Here is a 21915-nt window from a genome sequence, read left to right on the forward strand (position 1 = left end):
CAGAAAGCCCGTTTGAGCAGAGAATTGAGAATTGAGCACAGGTTTGGGAGCTTTGTGCAACACCTCTCGTCAACCAGTAGGTGTCCCACCTGACCGCAGGATTATACATTTCTCTGTAGCACGGCTGTCGAGTTACCTGTAAGAACTTGCTCCACCATGTGATGAATAATATTAACAATAAAAACTATAAAGTTAAAGGTTTCATGACATTCATTTAAATTTATTTTTCCTTTAGGCCTACTATTGGTCCGACTGTGTGTTGTTTTTGGCAGCAAATTTAGATTTTAGTTTTAGTCATAGTCTCTTCAATAGTTTTCATCTAGTTTCAGTCACATTTTAGTCACCTGGAATGTTTTAGTGTTCAGTCTAGTTTTAGTTGACTAAATATCATAAGATTTTAGTCGACTAAATCTACAGTTGATTTAGTCGACTAAATGTATTTTGGCGGGCCTTGATGCCGTTGTAATGGCTGATTTTACACTTGCTGAAAATAGTCGATCTACAAGTTCACGTGTTGCAGCGCGTCGCTTGTAGATCTGCTATTTCCAGCATGCAACCTAGTGTAAAATGACTTATACTGGATCTCTTGTTCACTAGTCCCTTCCTAACATTTCAGTCTAGTTTTTATTTGTCAACAAAATTGTCAATATATTTAGTCTCAGTTTTAGTCATCATAGCTCAGCTTTCATTTAGTTTTCCTCAGTGAAAAAAGGCAGTCGACGAACATTTTTCATCATAGTTTTAGTCGACAACCTACCTCAAACGCTAACCTAAGCATGGAGCAGTGCATGTTCGACCGCTGTTTCCGCATGTCGGTCCGTTTGGTGTGTCTAAACTGCATGTGAATTACACCCACACAACCTGAACTTTGAACATTCAGTGGATTTTCTGTGATCTGGGGTTTTCTCTGTGTGTTCTGAATCAGCCTTTTGAGCTGCGATGAAAACAGGCAAAACAGTGACATCTGCTGGCAAATACTTATGTCATAAGTCTGGCACTGATCCAGTTAGGGGGCCACTTCACCCCTTTTGCAACCAGATCTTATTTTAATGATGTTTAGGACACAGGAAACACTTTCCTGGGGGTTTTATATGTGTGTGTTTAGATATTTTAGTCATGACAACATGTTCAAGACCAAAATGTGTCTCACTTCCTTCCTGGACTACAAAGTCACACCTCCATGCAGTCTCGCCCCTTCTCCACAAGGAGGGGAAGTGCAGCAAAGCATTATGGCCATTGTAGGAATCCAGCAATCCAGTCCAACACACAGACTTCAATATTTGTCTGGCCATAGGGTGCACATTTCAAAATGTTGCAGCATTGAGTGAGTGCAGTTTCTTCCACTTAGTTGACCAGAGACACCCTAGGGCTCTATACTTGGTCCCTTTCTATTTTCACTCGATACTAAATATTAGCGCTCTACAAGCTGACTGACACGTTGCAATGCGACACGATATGAGCTTGTGGGTCTGCTATTTTTTTTTCTTTTTGTTGCTGAAACAGTTAACAGAACAGAGGAAACATTAAACTTATCGGGGGTTCATATAGACGCACAATCTTCGGGTAAGGCACTCGACCGAAAGAGTAGATCTCCCACAGCAGGATGCCGTAGCTCCACACGTCAGAGGCCGTGGAGAATTTCTGTTCAACACAGAGACAAAAGGTGCATGGAAATATGAAATGGTTAATTCATGAGTGATCATTTCTGTTCAACACAGAGACAAAAGGTGCATGGAAATATGAAATGGTTAATTCATGAGTGATCATTTCTGTTCAACACAGAGAGAAAAGGTGCATGGAAATATGAAATGGTTAATTCATGAGTGATCATTTCTGTTCAACACAGAGAGAAAAGGTGCATGGAAATATGAAATGGTTACCGGTATTTCATTATGAGTGATCATTTGAGGGGTAAAACATAGATTGTGCCCATTAAACCTTATTAAAAGAAAATACAATCCATTCTAAAAGCGACATTGGCATCTAAAATCTGATTAATCTGCTAAAAGGATGGACGGTGAAAAAGTATAAAAAGTAGCAGATATACAAGCTCAAAATGTAACACGTTCGAGCTTGCCGATCTCCCACTTTTGATACGTCTGTGAAACGATGCACGGTGTAATCGAAACCGGCCATACAAATGCGCTCAACATAAATATAATATAACAATGTAATCGGTATCATCGGCTGACATGACCCTGCAAATAATAGATCGGATATCGGTCAGAGTTTCGATATCGTGCATAATCTACTTTTGTATGATCAAGTAGGGGCGTTGATTTACCAAAAAGAAACACAAAAACACCAAAAGTTAAAAAGAAATATGGAGATAAGAGGTTTCCGCCCGACGATATGCATGCATGAAATAACATGATTGGAGGTTACATGTGAACAATAAGGGCTATAGGGGTTGTTCCCGATACGATCATGTGATCGGAAAATCTGGGCCGATGACATCATTTTCAAAAGATCGGAGCAAAAAAACGTGATCGGGACATCCCTAGTATCAATATTACGTCCATAATAATGTGAGCAGATTTGACTGAGAGCCTGCCATCGCTCACATTCCAGCTTTTCACCAGAGGAGATTTATCCAAAATGAGATAATAGCACAGGCAGACTTCTTCACATACTGTACTAGAGCATGTCTGAAATAAATGTCAGAGCTGAAATTGACATGTAAATATGAAATAAATGCTTAAACATGTAGCTAGGTGTAATGTTAGAGACCACAAAAGTGAACCTTTCAAGCCTGTTTTCTCAACTCGCTGTTTCTTTGCGAGAAATTACTCTATAAGCCATATCTCCAAAACTGGTGGGTCAAACTGAACAACCAATATGTCAATTTTAAGGTATCATTCCTTACTTTCATGACAAAAATGATAGAATGGCAGTCCCTCACTCAAATTTGGCCACATATCATGTGTCGTATAAAAATATAAACATCGGATCGGGAAAAAAATCGGTATCGGCAGATGCTCAAAATCAAATCGAGAGCAAAAATAACATGACCATGATCCCTAATAAGGAGTGGCATTTGGCATCCTCAGGGACCCCCCAAACAGACCCCCCCCCCCCTATGAGTGTGAATGGTGGCGTTGTGTGGCCCCAAACCTTCTCCCGGAGAGCTTCGGGGGCCGTCCACTTGACGGGCAGCTTGGCGGTGTCCTGGGTGGACGAGGCCTCCTTCATCAGGCCAAAGTCGCTGACCTTGGCCTGGTTGTCGTCAGACACCAGCACGTTCCTGGCCGCCAGGTCCCTGTGCACGAACTTACTGGCCTCCAGGTACTCCATGGCCGCGCACACGTCTCTGAGGAGAGGAGACACACACACACACACACAACCGACACATGGTTCACACACTGTCTCTTCAGGGGTATGTGTGTGTGTGTGTGTGTGTTAAAGGTATATTGAATGATTTCACTTATTTCAAATATCCCTTTTTTTTTTTTTTTTTGTGATAATCAATTTTTTTTTTTTGTTGTGATAATCCTCCCTACTATAGAGTGTGCTGTTCATATAAGGAGTTCCTCCCTGTCCCCAGTTAACGCCCGGGGGGCGGGGGGGTCAAAAAACCATAGGTTTCGTTTTTGGCTAGGTGGCCCAGCCTTCATCCAATCAGGATAAGAGAGGGGCCTTCTGCCAATCATGATTGAGCGGGGGCGGGCCTTGGTGTGCATGCTGTTGGCCTGTAGTGCATCCATGTTCACATCTTGTGCACATGAGTGTATGATAGATATATACGTATACGTACAGTGAAAACTTAAGGAGAGAATCCCCGAGAAGAACCGACCGGCCTCTTGAGCGCAAGTAGTCAACCAGACAACCCTGAAAAGAGAACACAAACAATAGTCATTCGAATTATACATATATATATATATATGAATCCAGCCTTCAGCGATGTAGTGTCCCTGAGCAAATCCCTAGTCTCGTGTAGCCAGACAATAAGGGCCTTTCTCTGCACCACCCCTCTCACATTGTTTATATTGCGTTTAAGATCCAAGATGGCCGCAGCACCACTGGTGGGGTGGAGGTGAGCGGGCGGGGTCGACATATGCCCTTACTGGTCTGCATTCAAGACACTTGCCTTGTGTCTGACACCTGCACACAGCTTTGATGGATGTGATTGATTCTGATTGGTCAATCGCTGAATTCAGCTGTGTATTTATTTCTTGATAACAGACCGCTCTGCTCTATAACAGACCGATGTCCAATCAAAGCCTCAGAAGCACCTGCTGGCTGCGCTGCTTGGATTCTATGCTGTTTCCAACATGACAGCCATGCAAACAAACACACAATGTCATTTACAACTAAACATTGCTCTCAAGAATGTTTTCGAAAACCTTTGCAGTGGAAAATAGACGATGCAGTAAGCTAAAAATTCTATTTGATCAACACACACTTCCTTGTTTTCCGAGGTGACACTTTATGGAATACTTTCAAATCATTACCGCATAACCCATTTTGGGCGGGAAGCCGGGAACCCCTTTGTGTTTCAAGCATTATGTTATACTTTAGCTATTGGAAAATAGCAGATCTACAAGCTCATAGCGCGCCACGAGCTTGTAGGTCTGCTATTTTTGAAAAATCGTGAAAATGTAGTGCAAATCTTTGAATATATATTCTTAATTTCTTTCAGAGCCAGCATTAACTCAAATCTTTGAATATATATTCTTAATTTCTTTCAGAGCCAACATTAACTCAAATCTTTGCTTCTCGGGGGTCCCTGGAACTACATATTTTCAGATGGGAGGTCGGCGGCCAATTACATATAATTTTTGGGGGTCCTTGGCATGAAAATGTTTGAGAACCACTGACATAGAAACATGTTTTTTTTCTGAAAACTGTCATGATTTAGAAGACATTTGTAGAATCGTCCTCAGGTCTAAATGCATTTAGTTACCTTGGCCATGTACTCAGCCACTATAAACAGGCTGCCCGTCTCTTCCAGAATCACACCCAGAAGCTGCACCAGGTTGTCGTGTCTCAGTTGTCTGCAGGACGCACAAAGTACGGGTCGTTTAAACTGCATATACATTACCAATACATCACAAAGTAACACATTTATACGTTTAGACAACATTTGATACACTACAGTACGTACCTCACAAAGTAACACATTTGTGACTAAATTTGACTGAGGGACTGCCATTGGATTTTTTTGAATTTTTGTTTTTTCATGTCATATGAAAGCAGGGAATCATAGCTTCAAATTAACATATATGGCTTATAGAGTAATGTCTTGCAGAAAACAACGAGTTGAGAAAACAGGCTTGAAAGGTTCACTTCTGTGGTCTCTAACATTACACCTAGCTACATGTTTAAGCATTTATTTCATATTTACATGTCGATTTCAGCTCTGACACTTATTTCAGACATGCTCTAGTATGTGAAGAGTCTGCCTGTGCTATTAAGTCATTTTGGGAAACAAATTAAACAAAGTTTAACTCAAAAAAAGTATTTATCCTCTGGTGAAAAGCTGGAATTTGCGCGATGACAGGCTCTCAGTCAAATCTGGTCACATACTGTATGTTGCAAGATGCAAAGATACAGTATACCATTCATTGTCAATGGAAGCACAGCAACACGCAGATGCACATTTGTAGCTTGCTCCTGCGAAACAGCGACAAAATACACTGTGTAGCGTTGCATCCCTGTATCTTTTGTATCAGCCCCGTGTGTGAACGCAGCAATGCTGCTACAGTATATGTTGCGTTCACACAGGGGGAGAGGCAAAGATGCGTTCTACCATTCGTTGTCACTTTTGGAGCAGCTACATGCATCATTGCGTCTATGCATCGTCATGTCGCTGGCTTCCATTGACAATGAATAGTACAGAGATTGCATCTTCGGAAAAATCCTGAAATTAAATAATAATCACTGTGAAGGGCTTGATGTACTTTAGTTTGCATGTGGTGTCGCAGTCGCCGCACACAGATCTACAAGCTCACCACATGTCACAGCACAACACAGTTATGCTGCGTTCACAGCAGAGGCAAAAGACACAAAGATGCAAAGCTGCACAGCACATTTCTATCTTTTTATCCTCAACTTTTTGGCAGCTTTGCAGCTGTTGTAGCTTTTGCAGCTACAAACTGTCGGATGTATTTTTTTGCATCTTCACGTCGTTCCCTTCCATTGACAATGAATGGTACACTGCATCTTTGTATCTGCCCTGTGTGTGAACGCAGCAGCATTAGGCTCAGGGTGGCTGAGGTAATGGTTCCCAAAGTGTGTTCCGGGGACACCCCAGGGGTCCTCGAGGGAGATCCAGGGGGTCCTCAGCTATAAATGATAGTTTGGAACCAGATGGACCCTTATGGGTCTGTAACTGAGATGGAACCAAATGGAACCATTTGATTTCAAATTAACATTGATTTTACAATATAAATTGGGGTCCCAGAGATATAAATGTCATTAAATGGGGGTCCGTAGACTAATGCATGTCAAACTGGGGGTCGTTGAAATTAAACTGGTTGAGGATCACTGCTAGAGCCGTAAAAATCTTCTCTTAATATTGGGGTCCCTGGCCTATCTTTTCAAATGGGGGTCCGCGGGCTAATTAGTGTAAATTTGGACAGTGGCGTGCACAGACATTTAGAGGGGCAGATGCTCAAGTGAAAAAAGGGCACCTTGTGCAGCGCGTGGAACCGTCCAGTTGCCTTAATAGTGTGAGATTTATAGATTTTGGGGCCTAAATAATATATTAGAAGCTTTTTTACAATATATATATATTTTTTTTAAGGGCGCATTTGTCCAGAGGGAAAAGGGCTCTGGCACCCCCTAGTGTCTATCTGTGCACGCCACTGAATTTGGGGGTCCTTGACATGAGAACGTTTTGGGAACCACTGGGTCTGAGGAAATGTTGGACTTACGTCATGACTGAAGCCTCCGCCACGAACGCCTGGGCTGTGGCGTCGTGTTTGATGCACTTCACCGCTACCTTGGTCCCGAGGTAATCTCCCAACAGCACGTCTGCAAAGAGCACAGCAGAAAATACTTTAAAAAAATTCCACCCCAAAACATGATCATCAGGTCTTATTGTTATATAAGGAGGAAGAAGTTTTTCCAAAAAACAGTGTACAGTATTTGTTAAAATGTCGTTTTTATGTGGGCACCCCCACCAGTTCATTACGTTTGCCTGGTGGGTGGTGATGGTTGGTGATCCACCTGAACTGAAGCCGCACCCACAGCTGTATTTGTATGATAAAGGGGGAGGGGTTAGGGGAGGGGCTGTTAATGTGATGTCACTATATCACTGTTTATTTCATTGGCACGTTTGACTGTCAAGGGTTCACTCTCCAGGAAGAAACCCTAAATACAAAGGGAATACATGCATCATTGCACGTAAAAATGACTCCAGGGTGTCTAATGAAGTACTGACACCTCATAGACACATGGAAAACTGGGAAAAAGTGGGCAACTCAGAGATGTAAATGCCATTAACACATTTTGACCTGAGGACAATTCTACAAATGCCTTCTAAATCCTGACAGTTTTCTGAAAAACCCCATGTTTCTATGTCAGCTGGTGCTCAACCTTTTTCATGTCAAAAATATCTGGATTTGGCCGCCGCCTCCTGTCTGAAAATATGTTGTTCCAGGGACCTCCTCCCCAGAAGCAAAGATTTGAGTTAAAAACATTCGCTCTGAAAGAATATATATTCAAAGATTTGCGCCACATTTTCACGAATTTTCAAAAATAGCAGACCTACAAGCTCATGATCTTGTAGATCTGCTATTTTTCAATAGCTAAATTATTAAATAATGCTTAAGACACCAAAAAGGGGTTCCCGCCCCAAAATGGGTTAAATGGGGGGTCCGTAGACTAATGCATGTCAAACTGGGGGGTCCTTGAGCCGTAAACATATTCTCTTATGGGGGTCCCTGGCATATATTTTCAAATGGGGTTCCGCAGGCTAATAATTACCGGTAGCTAATATAATTAGTGTCAATTTGGGGTCCTTGACATGAGAAAGTTCGGGAACTTGGGAAGGTAATCCCCCAACTCTGCAAAAACACCATCGGCAGAGAAGAAGCCCACGTAGAACTTAACCATTAAACTCAAACTCACCGTTTGATCAAATAGGCACAATGAATGAACACTGGAATAATGTGGGAAAATACTGTCGATAGCTTTGTTACAATTATTATTATTTTATTTTATTTTCCCGCTTTAACTCATTCAGGGCAGGAGTTTTAACTTTTAACCAATTTAGGCCTGATGTAAAAAAAGCCTTTTTAAAATGTATTTTATTTCCTGAAAAACCTCATGTTTCTATATCAGTGGTTCTCAATATTTCATGTAAAAGGACCCCAAAAATTATATGTAATATGCCTCCGCCCCCCATCTGAAAATATGTAGCCTAGTTCCAGGGATCTTCCCAGAAGCAAAGATTTGAGTTCAAATGTTCACCCTGTAATAATATATATTCACAGATTTGAGGCACATTTTCAAGATTTTTCAAAAATAGCAGTACATAGCAGTAATAGCAGTACATAGTGCGGCACTCGGTGCCGCGCTATGAGCTTGTAGATCTGCTATTTTTCAATAGCTAAAGTGTAACATAATGCTTTAAAACACCAAAAGGGGTTCCCGCCCCAAAAAGGGTTGAACACAAGGACACATTCCTAGTCCCTCACGTCAACACAAGGACACTTGCCTCCAAATTCTCCTTTCCCAATAGCCTGCAGCAGCTTGAGGTCCTTCCTGTTCAGCGCCCAGCCACCTGCGGGTCCAACAACAACAGCTTGTAGATCTGATATTTTTTTGCCACCGGGGCGTATGATACAGTATAAAAACAGGTCTCATTGGTCGGCAGGCCTATTTTTTGCATAATCGTCAATAGTTTTTTCCATGTTGAAAAATCTACATAAGCTTACCCCTATTTTTGGAAAATGTTTGGAAAGAAAAATATATAAAAAGATATATAAAATGTGTCAGTGATTTCTTTGTCATATCTGCCGGTCGAAAACCGCCTCCTCCTAGCCAGCCGGGGCGCCTGATGGAGGGTAAAGGAACTGGTTGGAATAATGTGTTCCTCCCACGCGCTACGTCCAACCAGGGAAACCCCCCCCCCCTGTCAGGTGTAAAGGAGCAACATGGACACTCAGGCATGAAGGAAGCATGAGTTCAAGTCCGTTGCTCTCCCCTTGTCCCCCATATATGGGGAACAGGTTGGTGGAGGGTGTGTAAAGCCCAGGATCACATTAGGTAATTGACACAGCGGTGAAAAATATTAGGAAAAACACAAATCGACCGGTCGGTATAGTGTGGTCAGTAGTGGTCAGTAGTGTGGTCAGTAGTGTGGTCAGTAGTGTGGTCAGTAGTGTGGTCAGTAGTGGTCAGTAGTGTGGTCAGTAGTGTGGTCAGTAGTGTGGTCAGTAGTGTGGTCAGTAGTGAGGTCAGTAGTGGTCAGTAGTGTGGTCAGTAGTGAGGTCAGTAGTGTGGTCAGTAGTGTGGTCAGTAGTGAGGTCAGCAGTGGTCAGTAGTGTGGTCAGTAGTGGTCAGTAGTGTGGTCAGTAGTGTGGTCAGTAGTGTGGTCAGTAGTGAGGTCAGTAGTGGTCAGTAGTGTGGTCAGTAGTGGTCAGTAGTGTGGTCAGTAGTGTGGTCAGTAGTGTGGTCAGTAGTGAGGTCAGTAGTGGTCTTACTCCTGGAGAACTCTTCCTGGGCTGGAAGTGTTCCCTCCTCCAGCTTGGGTTTGATCAGTTTGGTGCACAGGCCGTCTGCGTCTCTGGTGTAGTGCTGGAGGGATGCACACGCACACGCACACACACACACACACACACACACACACACACACACACACACACACACACACACACACACACACACACAACGTCATACCATGGAAACCATCGTACAGGTGTTTGTTCAAAGCTCTCTTTTCTCCTATCGTTGTTTGGCAGATTTTAATTTTAATTAATGCCCTGCTTTACCTAACACAGCGTCGCACTAAAGTTAGCAAAAGTAGCAGCTCTACAAGCTAAACACATGGTGTGAAGCAAGGGGTTTACAGCTTGTAGAACTGCTACTTCTGCTACTTTATTTTATTTGAATCCTTGAAAAGTAACAGGTTTGGACACCTGAGGTTTCCACTCGACAAGAGACGATATAAATATAGTAATATTAACCTATTTAGACCTGAGGACGATTCTACAAGTGCCTTCTAAATCCTGACAGTTTTCTGAAAAACCTCATGTTTCTATGTCAGTGGTTCTCAAACATTTTCATGTCAAGGACCCCCAGAATTATCTGTAATTGGCCGCCGACCCCAATCTCAACATATGTTGTTCCATACGAGTGGCTAAAAATGTGATCCTAATGCAAATCCATTCATTAGTCAATTATTATGGTCAGGCCAGCGTGGTGCAAAGTACATGATACTTCTTATTGCCTCAAATGTTTATTGCCAACTATGATTTTATTGGCCCAAGATTATCTTACAAAACATGACTTGGACATCCAACACTTAGATTTAGAGATATCTTTGGTGGACATTTTGGCCTGCAGGTGGCACTAGAGGAAAGGCCACAGGGTCCCCAAAATGTCTGATCGTTCACAGCCAGTTCCATGGCAACCCAGTCAAGCTCTGAGACATTCTGCAACTGGGCATCCGCATCCTTAGAGAAGTGATCAAGGACCCCTTGTTCATGGAAATGTAATAAAAAATGGACAACTTTGTATTTTTCTTTTTAATTTGCTGCTTGCTTTCGTTACAGGGATTTTAGCTGTTTTTTAAATATGTATTTCTTTACAAAATTTGATAGCAATTTATTTTATTATTATTTACTATAGTCCTACTATACCCCAAGAAATTACATCTGGCCACAAAATATCACTTTTACTTTCTCTAATAACCTAAAACATGAACCTTGGTTGAAAAAAACGTAAAGTTGTCCTTTAACCCTTTTTGGTGTTTTAAGCATTATTGTTATACTTTAGCTATTGAAAAATAGCAGATCTACAAACTTGTAGGTCTGCTATCTTTGAAAAATCGTGAAAATGTGCCTCAAATCATGAGGTTTTTCAGAAGAAAATACATTTTAAAAAGACATTTTCAAGTCTTAACCACTTAATCATGTAAAGTTGTAAACCATATAGAGGGTATGCCCATGCATGAAGTGAGTGGAAAAATCGAGTGGGCAAAGTGAGTTTAACGTTATAGGCCTGATGTCGAAAAAAAAAAAAAAGGTCTTCGAAATCCTGACAGTTTTCTGAAAAACCTTATGTTTCTGTATCAGAGGTTGCTCAATATTTCATGTCAATGACCTCCAAAAATTATATGTAATATGCCTCCGCCACCCCATCTGAAAATATGTAGTTCCAGGGACCTCCCCCCAGAAGCAAAGATTTTAGTTAAAATGTTCACTCTGTAATAATTTTCACAATTTTTCAAAAATAGCAGACCTACAAGTTCATAGCGAGGGCCACACCATTTCCACACTCACTCCAGAGGGCCACACCATTTCCACACTCACTCCAGAGGGCCACAACATTTCCACACTCACTCCAGAGGGCCACAACATTTCCACACTCACTCCAGAGGGCCACAACATTTCCACACTCACTCCAGAGGGCCACTATATTTCCACACTCACTCCAGAGGGCCACTACATTTCCACACTCACTCCAGAGGGCCACAACATTTCCACACTCACTCCAGAGGGCCACTACATTTCCACACTCATTCCAGAGGGCCACAACATTTCCACACTCACTCCAGAGGGCCACTATATTTCCACACTCACTCCAGAGGGCCACAACATTTCCACACTCACTCCAGAGGGCCACAACATTTCCAAACTCACTCCAGAGGGCCACTATATTTCCACACTCACTCCAGAGGGCCACTATATTCCCACACTCACTCCAGAGGGCCACTACATTTCCACACTCACTCCAGAGGGTTCCACATTGCATATTACTGTTAAAACATAGCTGATCTACAAGCTCAAAACGTGTCGCACTGCCACGCGTTTTGTTTGTTGTTTGTTTTTACTATTTGAATTTAAATCCTGGATATTTTTTTTGCTATTTTTGAATTGGAATCCTGAAAAGTAAAGTTTTTATTTAATTCCAAATGCCTTTAATGATAGTTACGTTAACTTTATGAACTAAATAAAATACATTGGACATAAAAACGATGATGACATTTTAATACTAGTCAAGCTACTAATCTACTTATTAGTGTTCTGGCATTAACCTGAGGGACACTTTAGCTATTGAAAAATGGCAGAACTACAAGCTCATAGCTCATAGCTCGTAGCGCGGCACCGAGTGCTGCGCTACGAGCTTATAGGTCTGTTATTGTTTTGACCAATCGTGAAACGTTTTTAACTCAAATCTTTGCTTCTGGGGAGGAGGTCCCTGGAACAACATATTTTCAGATGGGGGTCGGCAGCCAAACACACATAATTCTAGGGGTCCTTGACATGAAATAGTTTGTGAACCACCGACACAGAAACATGAGGTTTTTCAGAAAACTGTCAAGATTTAAACGACATTTTGTAGAATCGTCGTCAGGTCTAAATGGTGAAGGTGAGGTAAGGGCATTATAATAGATGAAACTAGATGATCTAAATGCTGCTAGATGAGCTGTTTTTTTGCAGAATGTCGGCCTGTTATGACACACACCAAGAGGACGTCCCTGCTCGTTCCTGTGGTTAGAGAAAGTCCATGCCCAGTCTTCACCACGGGTGCACGAGCACACCCACATGCACGCGCACACACACACACACACACACACACACACACACACACACACACACACACACACACACACACACACACACACAAACACGCTGACTAGTAACATCAACCACAGTCTCATACTGTTGGCCACTGGAGCAGTTGGGGGTTCAGTACCGTGCTCTTCAGCGGTGTTGGGGGGGGGGGGGGGGGGGGGTGGGGGTTGTTGGTGGGCCGCTCACTTCTCCACCCAGATGAACGTCTGGTAACGACTGTGCTCAGCGTAATCTTTGGGCTAACTGTCGCAGTTTTTTGGTCATTTTGTGGGCGTTTGCACTGTGTCAATAAGGTATTAAATCACTCTATCTGTCACCTGTCTGTCTGCCTGTGTGTGTGTGTGTGTGTGTGTGTGTGTGTGTGTGTGTGTGTGTGTGTGTGTGTGTGTGTGTGTGTGTGTGTGTGTGTGTGTGTGTGTGCGTGCGTGTGCGCGCGTGCGTGCGTGCGTGGCCTGCTTTGTCTCTTCCTCTTCAACACTTCCTGTTCATCATGTGTTCCAGGAACTGTGTGCTAACACAGAGTCGTATACAACTATATCTATGAGCTCACTGTGAAACAATGTATATTCAAACGTTTGCGCCCAACAAGTATAACATAATCCTTAACCCCATTTAGACCTAAGTTTGATTCTACAATTGTCTTCTAAATCCTGACAGTTTTCAGAAAAACCCTATGTTTCTGTGTCAGTGGTTCTCAAACAGGACCCCCACAAATATATGTAATTGGCGGCCGACCCCCATCTGAAAACATGTTGTACCAGGGACCTCCCCACCAGAAGCCAAGATTTGAGTTAAAAACGTTTGCTCTGAAAGAATATATTAAAAGATTTGTGCCCACATTTTCACAATTTTTCGAAAATAGCAGACCTACAAGCTCGTCTTGCCGCCTGCTATTTTCCAATAACTAAAGTATAACATAATGCTTCAAACACCAAAAGTCCCGTCCCAAAATGGGATAAAACACCAAAAGGGGTTCCCGTCCTGAACGGGTATTAATGATCAATAAAAGGACATCTATCAATCAATCAATCAATTACTAAATCAATCAATCACCTCCACCAGCTGCATGAGGTTGTCAAAGTACTCCTCCTCGTCGATGCTGAGCTTGCTGTCCTTGTAGACGATGCGGTAGTGCTCCACCTTGTCCTCGCAGCTCACACACAGCGTGTAGTCCCCTGGGAAGTTGGTGCTCTCGCGCACCAGGAACATGCCCCTCTCGGGCGGGCTCAGCAGGCCCTCCGCCTGGTGCCGCGATATCTTACCGTGGAACCACCTGGGAGGGAGAGAGAGAGAGAGAGGGAGAGAGAGAGAGAGAGAGGCGACAGGCCTGTCACAATGATGACATTAACCCATTTTGACCTGAGATCAGATTCTAAAAAATGTCTTCTACATCCTGAGAGTTTTCTGAAAAAGCTATGTTTCTTCGATTTTTCAAAAATAGCAGATCTACAAGCTCGTAGCACGCCACTCGGTGTAGATATGCTTGTAGATCTGCTATTTTTCAATAGCTAAAGCATAGTATAATGCTAACACCAAAAGGGGTTCCCTCCCAAAATAGGTTAATCGCCTAAATCGCTATTATTTGAGACGATAGTTTTTTGCTTGTTTGTTTGTTTGTTTGGTAGTTTGAGACCAGGATTACTGCATGTTTTTTGTGAGGGTCATTCATTCACAATAACAACAGTGACAACAAACAAATAAGAAGGGTATTCTTATTTGTTCGTTGTCACTGTTGCCATTGTGAATGAATGCATGGGACCCGAATAGAAAACAAGATCGGTCTTTCTTCGGTGCCGTCCTTTTGGACCAATGCTGTGCTTTGACTGTACCCCTGTACCGTTTGCATTGTATTAGTCCAATAAGATTATCAATCAATCAATCAATCAATCAAACCATGTCAACACAACACAACAGCGTTGATTTCGTCGACAAGTTTGGTCTTAGGGCCGATTCATACTCCTATTTTAGAGCCAAATAAAAGTCGGTTCGGCTCTGTAGAGCCTACAATGTGACATTTGAGGTTCGGGGGGGGCGGGTACCCCCCTAAAGTCGGCTCTTCTGTGCTACTGAAAAGTTCTGACGAGCCGAAATAATTGCGGCACTACAGCGCCGAAAAAGCGGTAAAATAGGAGTATGAATCGGCCCTTAGACTGAGAGGAAACGGGGTGGGGAGAGGGGGGTGAGGGGTTCAGATGCACTGCCGTTGTGAAGCAGCAGCAGCAGCCGTCAGACCCAGCTGTGCTGTGGTGTACATTCTCATCCACCCCCCCCACTACAACAGGATACTGTGCTGTGCAGGATACAGCTGGGCGGCGTTGGCTCAGGGGTAGAGTGGCTGGATGGTAACCGCAAGGTTGCCAGTTCGAACCCGGGCTCCCCCAGAGTTAGTGTCGAAGTGTCCTTGAGCAAGACTCTGAACACCTAATTGCTCCTGATGTACTGGTTGGTGCCTTGCATGGTTTCCGCCGCCATCGGTGTATGAATGTGTGTGTGAATGTAATATAATGCACAATCTATGTAAAGCGACCTTGGATAACATTCCAGGTGACTAAAATGTGACTAAGACTAAATGGAAACTATTTAAAAGACTATGACTAAAACAGAAATTTGCTGTTCCCAAACTGTGGTGCGTGCATCCCTTGTGGTGCGCGGACGCTCTCTAAGGGGTGCGTGACATCAAAAGGGTAATGGCGGTTTTATTGTGTTATTTAACACAAACGGCAAAACAGTGTTGGTTTTGGCAGTACATTTTGATTTTAGTTTTGTCATAGTCTCTTGAATAGTTTCCATTTAGTTGTAGTTACATATTAGTCACCTGGAATGTTTTACTGTTAGTCTAGTTTTTGTCGACTAAATATCATAAGATTTTAGTAAACTAAATATACAGTTGATTTAGTCGAACAAAATGTATTTTGGCAGGCCTTGATGCTGTCATAATGAAAGATTTTACACTTTATAACTGATCTACAAGCTCACAACGCGTCGCAGCGCAACACGTGAGCTTGTAGATAGTCTATTTTCAGCATGAAACTATTCAGCATGCAACTAATTGTAAAATTACTTCTACTGGATCTCCACTAGTCCCTTCCTAACATTTTAGTCTAGTTTTTATTTGTTGACAAAATTGTCAGTATATTTAGTCTTAGTTTTAGTCAGCATAGCTTAGTTTTCATTTAGTTTTCGTCAGTGGAAAAATATAGTCGATGGACATTTTCCGTCTTAGTTTTAGTCGCCGAAATCAACACTGCGGCAAAATCCAGGTAAACCACTGTTGTAAGGAGATGCAGCTGCAATGCTGCATGTCTCTCAGTGACATTCAGTGATTATTTGCCATAATCATATTAAAAAGATTATCATTTTCGGTGGGCCAAATACAACAAGACTGAGCGTTGGTCAGGAGGTGACAGCCACAGAAGTTTGGGGACCACTGGATAGGCTTTTCTTTTTGAGACGAATGCGAACGAAAATCGAAGCCTAAAAAAAAGCCTGGGTACCGAGGCTACAACTGTTTTAGCCAGCTCTCAAACTGACACACAGCAGGGACCTTCTATATAAATGTATATATAATCGAATATTATTACCAGTGATTAGTGACAGTACTATATATATATATATATATATATATATATATATATATATAATTTATTTTGAACATGAAAGCTTCAATCCATAAATGTTTAGTGAATAATAATTTGTATGGTCTCCCAGGTCTTCTATCGAGAGACATTCAGGGCCCTATTTTCGTCAATGCCTTACCCCTTATGCACAAACTTATTTTGCCTATATACTGTAGGTTTGTTTTTAGTTCAATATTTGTTTTACATCACCATTACATCACCTAATCAACATGAGTTAGACTTTAATATATTAGCGACCCTAACTTCACACGGGTGTGATTTTTGGTTTACTATTTTCAAAAATATTTTTATATTTTAAATAGTTCAAATAGCCGATCGACTGTACAAGCGCACAACGTTCCAGGGACCCCACCAGAAGCAAAGATTTGAATAAAAAACGCTCGCTCTGAAAGAATATATATTCAAAGATTTGCACCACATTTTCAAGATTTTTCCAAAATAGCAGATCTGCCATTTCTCAAAAGCTAAAGTAGAGCATAATGCTTAAAACACCAAAAGGGGTTCCCGCCCGGAGCAGATATTAAGTCTAGTTTTAACTCACGGCATGAGGCTGAGCTTTGGGCCAGACTTCACTCCCTCTCTCTTCTGGACGTAGTTGGCTGGAATGGTTCCTTCTCGACCAGCAGCGTTCTTAGCGTGGTACCAGTTTGGGTCCTAAAGAGAAGGGGGAAAAATCACACCTGTGTGAAGTGAGTGGTGCAACTCCGTGTGGGGACGCACAGGAACACACCCAGGGTGCCGGCCCGTCCAAAACGGTCGAGAAATGACAGAGTTACTGTGTGGGGGAATTTGCATCTCTCTCTCTCTCTCTAAAACTATGATGAGAAATGTTCGACGACTACCTTTTTTCACTGAGGAAAACAAAACAAAGACAAAACTTTGACGACTAAGACTATATATTTTAAAATGTTACAAATATTTCGCCAACAGATTCAAACTAGGCTAAAATGTTACTGATGGGACTGATGGAGAAGAGAACAAAAAGTATTTTTTACACTTGGTTGCACTTGAAAATAGCAGATCTACAACCTCACAATGCGTCGCGCTGTGACACGTCGTGAGCTTTTAGATCGGCTATTTTCAGTGTGCAAGCAAGTCTAAAGTCAGTCATTACGACGCCATCGAGGCTAAAACGTTGCTGTCAAAATCACAGAGAAACGTCAGCCTTCACCTTGGTGACCATAATGATGGTCAAGACGTCGCCCTTGTTGAACGGCAGGTCCTGCTCTGTAGTTCCCTTGAAGGTGTACCGGGCCACGCATTCTGTGCCCTGTGGCCACACAGCCTATGGGATATAGAGAGGAGAGGATTAGTGACGTGCTGTGCCCTGTGGCCACACAGCCTATGGGATATAGAGAGGAGAGGATTAGTGGCATTCTGTGCAAGCCCCCAGTAAGGGCGTGATTTCTTTCTACGTCCGAGCATAGACATGGTAATGCCTCAAAATTGAGGGATATAGAGAAGAGAGGATTAGTGACATTCTGTGGCCACACAGCCTATGGGATATAGAGAAGAGAGGATTAGTGACATTCTGTGGCCACACAGCCTATGGGATATAGAGAAGAGAGGATTAGTGACATTCTGTGGCCACACAGCCTATGGGATATAGAGAAGAGAGGATTAGTGACATGCTGTGGCCACACAGCCTATGGGATATAGAGAAGAGAGGATTAGTGACATGCTGTGGCCACACAGCCTATGGGATATAGAGAAGAGAGGATTAGTGACATTCTGTGGCCACACAGCCTATGGGATATAGAGAAGAGAGGATTAGTGACATTCTGTGGCCACACAGCCTATGGGATATAGAGAAGAGAGGATTAGTGACATGCTGTGGCCACACAGCCTATGGGATATAGAGAAGAGAGGATTAGTGACATGCTGTGGCCACACAGCCTATGGGATATAGAGAAGAGAGGATTAGTGACATTCTGTGGCCACACAGCCTATGGGATATAGAGAAGAGAGGACAGTGATTAGTGGCATTCTGTGCCCTGTGGCCACACAGTCTATGGGATATAGAGAGGAGAGGATTAGTGACGTGCTGTGCTGTGCTCTGTGGCCACACAGTCTATGGGATATAGAGAAGAGAGGACAGTGATTAGTGAACGCTGTGCTCTGTGGCCACACAGCCTATGGGATATAGAGAGGAGAGGATTAGTGATGTGCTGTGCCCTGTGGCCACACAGCCTATGGGATATAGAGAGGAGAGAATTAGTGACGTGCTGTGCTCTGTGGCCACACAGCCTATGGGATATAGAGAGGAGAGGATTAGTGACGTGCTGTGCCCTGTGGCCACACAGTCTATGGGATATAGAGAGGAGAGGATTAGTGACGTGCTGTGCCCTGTGGCCACACAGCCTATGGGATATAGAGAGGAGAGGATTAGTGACGTGCTGTGCCCTGTGGCTACACAGCCTATGGGATATAGAGAGGAGAGGATTAGTGACGTGCTGTGCTCTGTGGCCACACAGTCTATGGGATATAGAGAGGAGAGGATTAGTGACGTGCTGTGCCCTGTGGCCACACAGCCTATGGGATATAGAGAGGAGAGGATTAGTGACGTGCTGTGCCCTGTGGCCACACAGCCTATGGCAGCGACGTAGAGTCTGTGGGGGCCACGGGGCCATGGCCCCCATGAAGAATCCTAGGGCCCCTTTCGGCCCCCATGAAGATTTTCGTGGACATTTTACATTTACATTACATATTTTCTGGGAATTCCGAACATTTTGGACCTCTCCGCCGGCAATCTGAGAATCCCATCGTCAAATATTCGGGAAAACAGCGCCTCCCCTGTTGTTCCTCAGGCAACAGTCTGTCTTGAGAGACACCGGCCGTCCAAGAGGTGTTAAAAAGTGCTAATCGGGTTTCTTTTGTAGTTGTTCTTGAGGCGTGACTGATCAAGAATTCACCAAAGAGACCTAACCACAGACTAGTGAGACTACACACTGACTCGAGAAAAGACCCATATCGTCCAAAATAGGCTGATCAGTCGCTGTCTGTGTATAGGCTAATTCATTGGTAAAAGTATGCTAAAGAACTCATTTTTAGACCATTTGGGAAATAAATAAATAAATAAATAAATCCGCGGCGGCGGCCTCGCTTCGCTCGGCCGCGACAGTCCCCCCCCAACGCAATTCTGTAGCCTATACCCAAAGGTAAAACGCACCCGCCGCCAGCTATGATCTCTCTCTCTCTCTCTCTCTCCGTATCTCTCTATATCTCCCTCTCTCTCTCTCTCCCTCTCTCTCTCTCTCTCATAATAAAAATAATATAGTCCTGAAAGTCCTCACCTTGGCTTGGACATTGGCCTATAGAAGCTGCTTTAAAAGTACCAGCGAAAACAACTTATTTTTTTCCGCGCTGCGGCGGGGGGGGGGGGGGGGGGGGGGGGGTGCGGGGAGGCGGGGCTGCGGGGGGGGACGGGCCCCCATGAGGATTGACCAAACTCTTCGGCTCTGGCCTATGGGATATAGAGAGGAGAGGATTAGTGACGTGCTGTGCCCTGTGGCCACACAGTCTATGGGATATAGAGAGCAGAGGATTAGTGACGTGCTGTGCCCTGTGGCCACACAGCCTATGGGATATAGAGAGGAGATGATTAGTGACGTGCTGTGCTCTGTGGCCACGCTTATATCCTGGAGCGGTTGTGCAAAGACCTGCCCTGGCCTGCAGCACTGTTTAATGCAATTTATTTGTGTGTGAAATAAGTATTTTTTTTGTTGAATTACTGACGACAAAGTTGTAAAAGTCAACAGTATGTATATCCATAACATAAGCAAACAGCACGCTTAGCAGACAATTATTTTCACAATTACATTACCTTATTCTTAAATACAGTAGTTTAAGCTCGTCACATGAAACTCTATGCCGTCATGCGTCATATGCATAAATCTATCGCACAACTTATCAAAACATTAGAAAGTAGCCGGTGCATATGTGTATCAGATTGTGAAAATAAATATTAGATAGATAGATAGATAGGTAGATAGATAGATAGATAGATAGATAGATAGATAGATAGATAGATAGATAGATAGATAGATAGATAGATAGATAGATAGATAGATAGATAGATAGATAGATAGATAGATAGATAGATAGATAGATAGATAAATTAATTCATTAATAATAATAATAATAAAATGATTGAAAGAAAGAACTAGTGTATTGTCTGCTAAGCGTGCTGTTTGCTTATGTTATGGATATACATACTGTTGACTTTTACAACTTTGTCATGAGAAATTCAACAAAAAAATACTTATTTCACGCACAAATAAATCGCATTAAACGGTGCTGCAGGGCGGGTCTTTGCACAACCGCTCCGGGGATTTAGATATAGGTCAATGATATAACATCATGTTGTGATTACATCAACCCATTTAGACCGTAGGACGATTCTATAAAAGTCGTCCCATGTTTCTATGTCAGTCGTTCTCAAACATTTTCATGTCAAGGACCCCAACAATTGTATGTAATTGGCCACCGACCCCCACCTGCAAATATGTTGTTCCAGCCCCCCTCCCCCCCCCCCATTAAAAATGTTCGCTGTGAAATAATCTATATTCAAGAATGTGCACGTTTTCACGATTTTTCAAAAATAGCTAAAGTGTAACATAAATGAATGCTTAAAACACCAAAAGGGGTTCCCGCCCAGAATGGGATGTGTGTGCGTGTGCGTGTGTGCGTGTGTGCGTGCGTGCGTGGGTGCGTGCGTGCGTGCATGCGTGCGTCTTACATGGATCTCTGACATGGTGACGGGGGAAGAGGCAGATCAGTCCTCACTGGCACGATGAACACTTGCTGCTACCATTAGAGTTGCATTGTGCACGTACATGCATGCCACACACACACACACACACACACACACCCCCACACACACACACTTCCCTGCAAAGAAAAAAAAAGAAACAGTGTCAATACAGGCATCTTCAAAGCGGTTTATTCACTGATGATGGCAGAGGTTCCTGAAATAGTGAACTGTACACACCTTTTCATGTCAAGGACCCCCCCAAATTGACACTAATTAGCCCCGCGGACCCCCATTGGAAAATATATGCCAGTGACCCCCCATAAGAGAAGATTTGTATGGCTCTCGTGATTCTCTTTTTTTTTTTTTTTATATTTTTTGTCCCACGATTTTGTAACCCATTTTTCACCCCTGTGTCAATCATCCTGTGATGTGATCCTGGGCTCTACACACCCTCCGCCAACCTAGGGAGAGCAACGGACTTAACTCATGCTTCCTTCATGCTTGAGTGTCCAAGTTGCTCCTTTACACCTGACAGGGGGGAGTTTCCCTGGTTGGACGTAGCGCGTGGAAGGAGCACGTTATTCCAACCAGTTCCTTTCCCCTCCATCAGGCGCCCCGGCTGGCCAGGGGGAGGCAGTTTAGAGACCAGGATTACTGCATGTTTTTGTGAGGGTACCTACCCTAGGGGACACGGTTCACACGGGGGCACTACCAACTGTGCCACCGTGCCCCCGCTCTCGTGATTCTCAACACGTTTACTTTCACGGACCCCCAGTTT

The 21915-nt window shown here is 43.3% G+C and overlaps 2 protein-coding genes across 2 annotated transcripts in view; one reads left to right on the plus strand and one right to left on the minus strand.

Annotated features, from left to right (window-relative positions):
* Positions 1–21915, plus strand: part of LOC310857050 (protein phosphatase 1 regulatory subunit 12A) — a 336915-nt gene that overhangs the window by 73593 nt on the left and 241407 nt on the right. The window lies entirely within an intron of this gene.
* The window catches only part of LOC310857053 (tyrosine-protein kinase CSK-like), a 38775-nt gene that overhangs the window by 3568 nt on the left and 13292 nt on the right, over positions 1–21915 (minus strand). Inside the window, exons 2-12 of the mRNA XM_083762663.1 lie at positions 21123–21274; positions 17556–17669; positions 16926–17038; positions 13800–14019; positions 9651–9744; positions 8663–8728; positions 6876–6975; positions 4904–4994; positions 3755–3828; positions 3115–3310; positions 1555–1641 (exon numbers count right to left, since the gene is read on the minus strand). Coding sequence (XP_083618789.1) covers positions 1555–1641; positions 3115–3310; positions 3755–3828; positions 4904–4994; positions 6876–6975; positions 8663–8728; positions 9651–9744; positions 13800–14019; positions 16926–17038; positions 17556–17669; positions 21123–21137 — 1170 coding nt within the window. The 5' untranslated portion in view covers positions 21138–21274. The remainder of the gene's footprint in view (positions 1–1554; positions 1642–3114; positions 3311–3754; positions 3829–4903; positions 4995–6875; positions 6976–8662; positions 8729–9650; positions 9745–13799; positions 14020–16925; positions 17039–17555; positions 17670–21122; positions 21275–21915) is intronic.

This window comes from Protomyctophum parallelum (genome assembly GCF_964188405.1).
Source record: "Protomyctophum parallelum genome assembly, chromosome: 4".
NCBI lineage: Eukaryota > Metazoa > Chordata > Actinopteri > Myctophiformes > Myctophidae > Protomyctophum > Protomyctophum parallelum.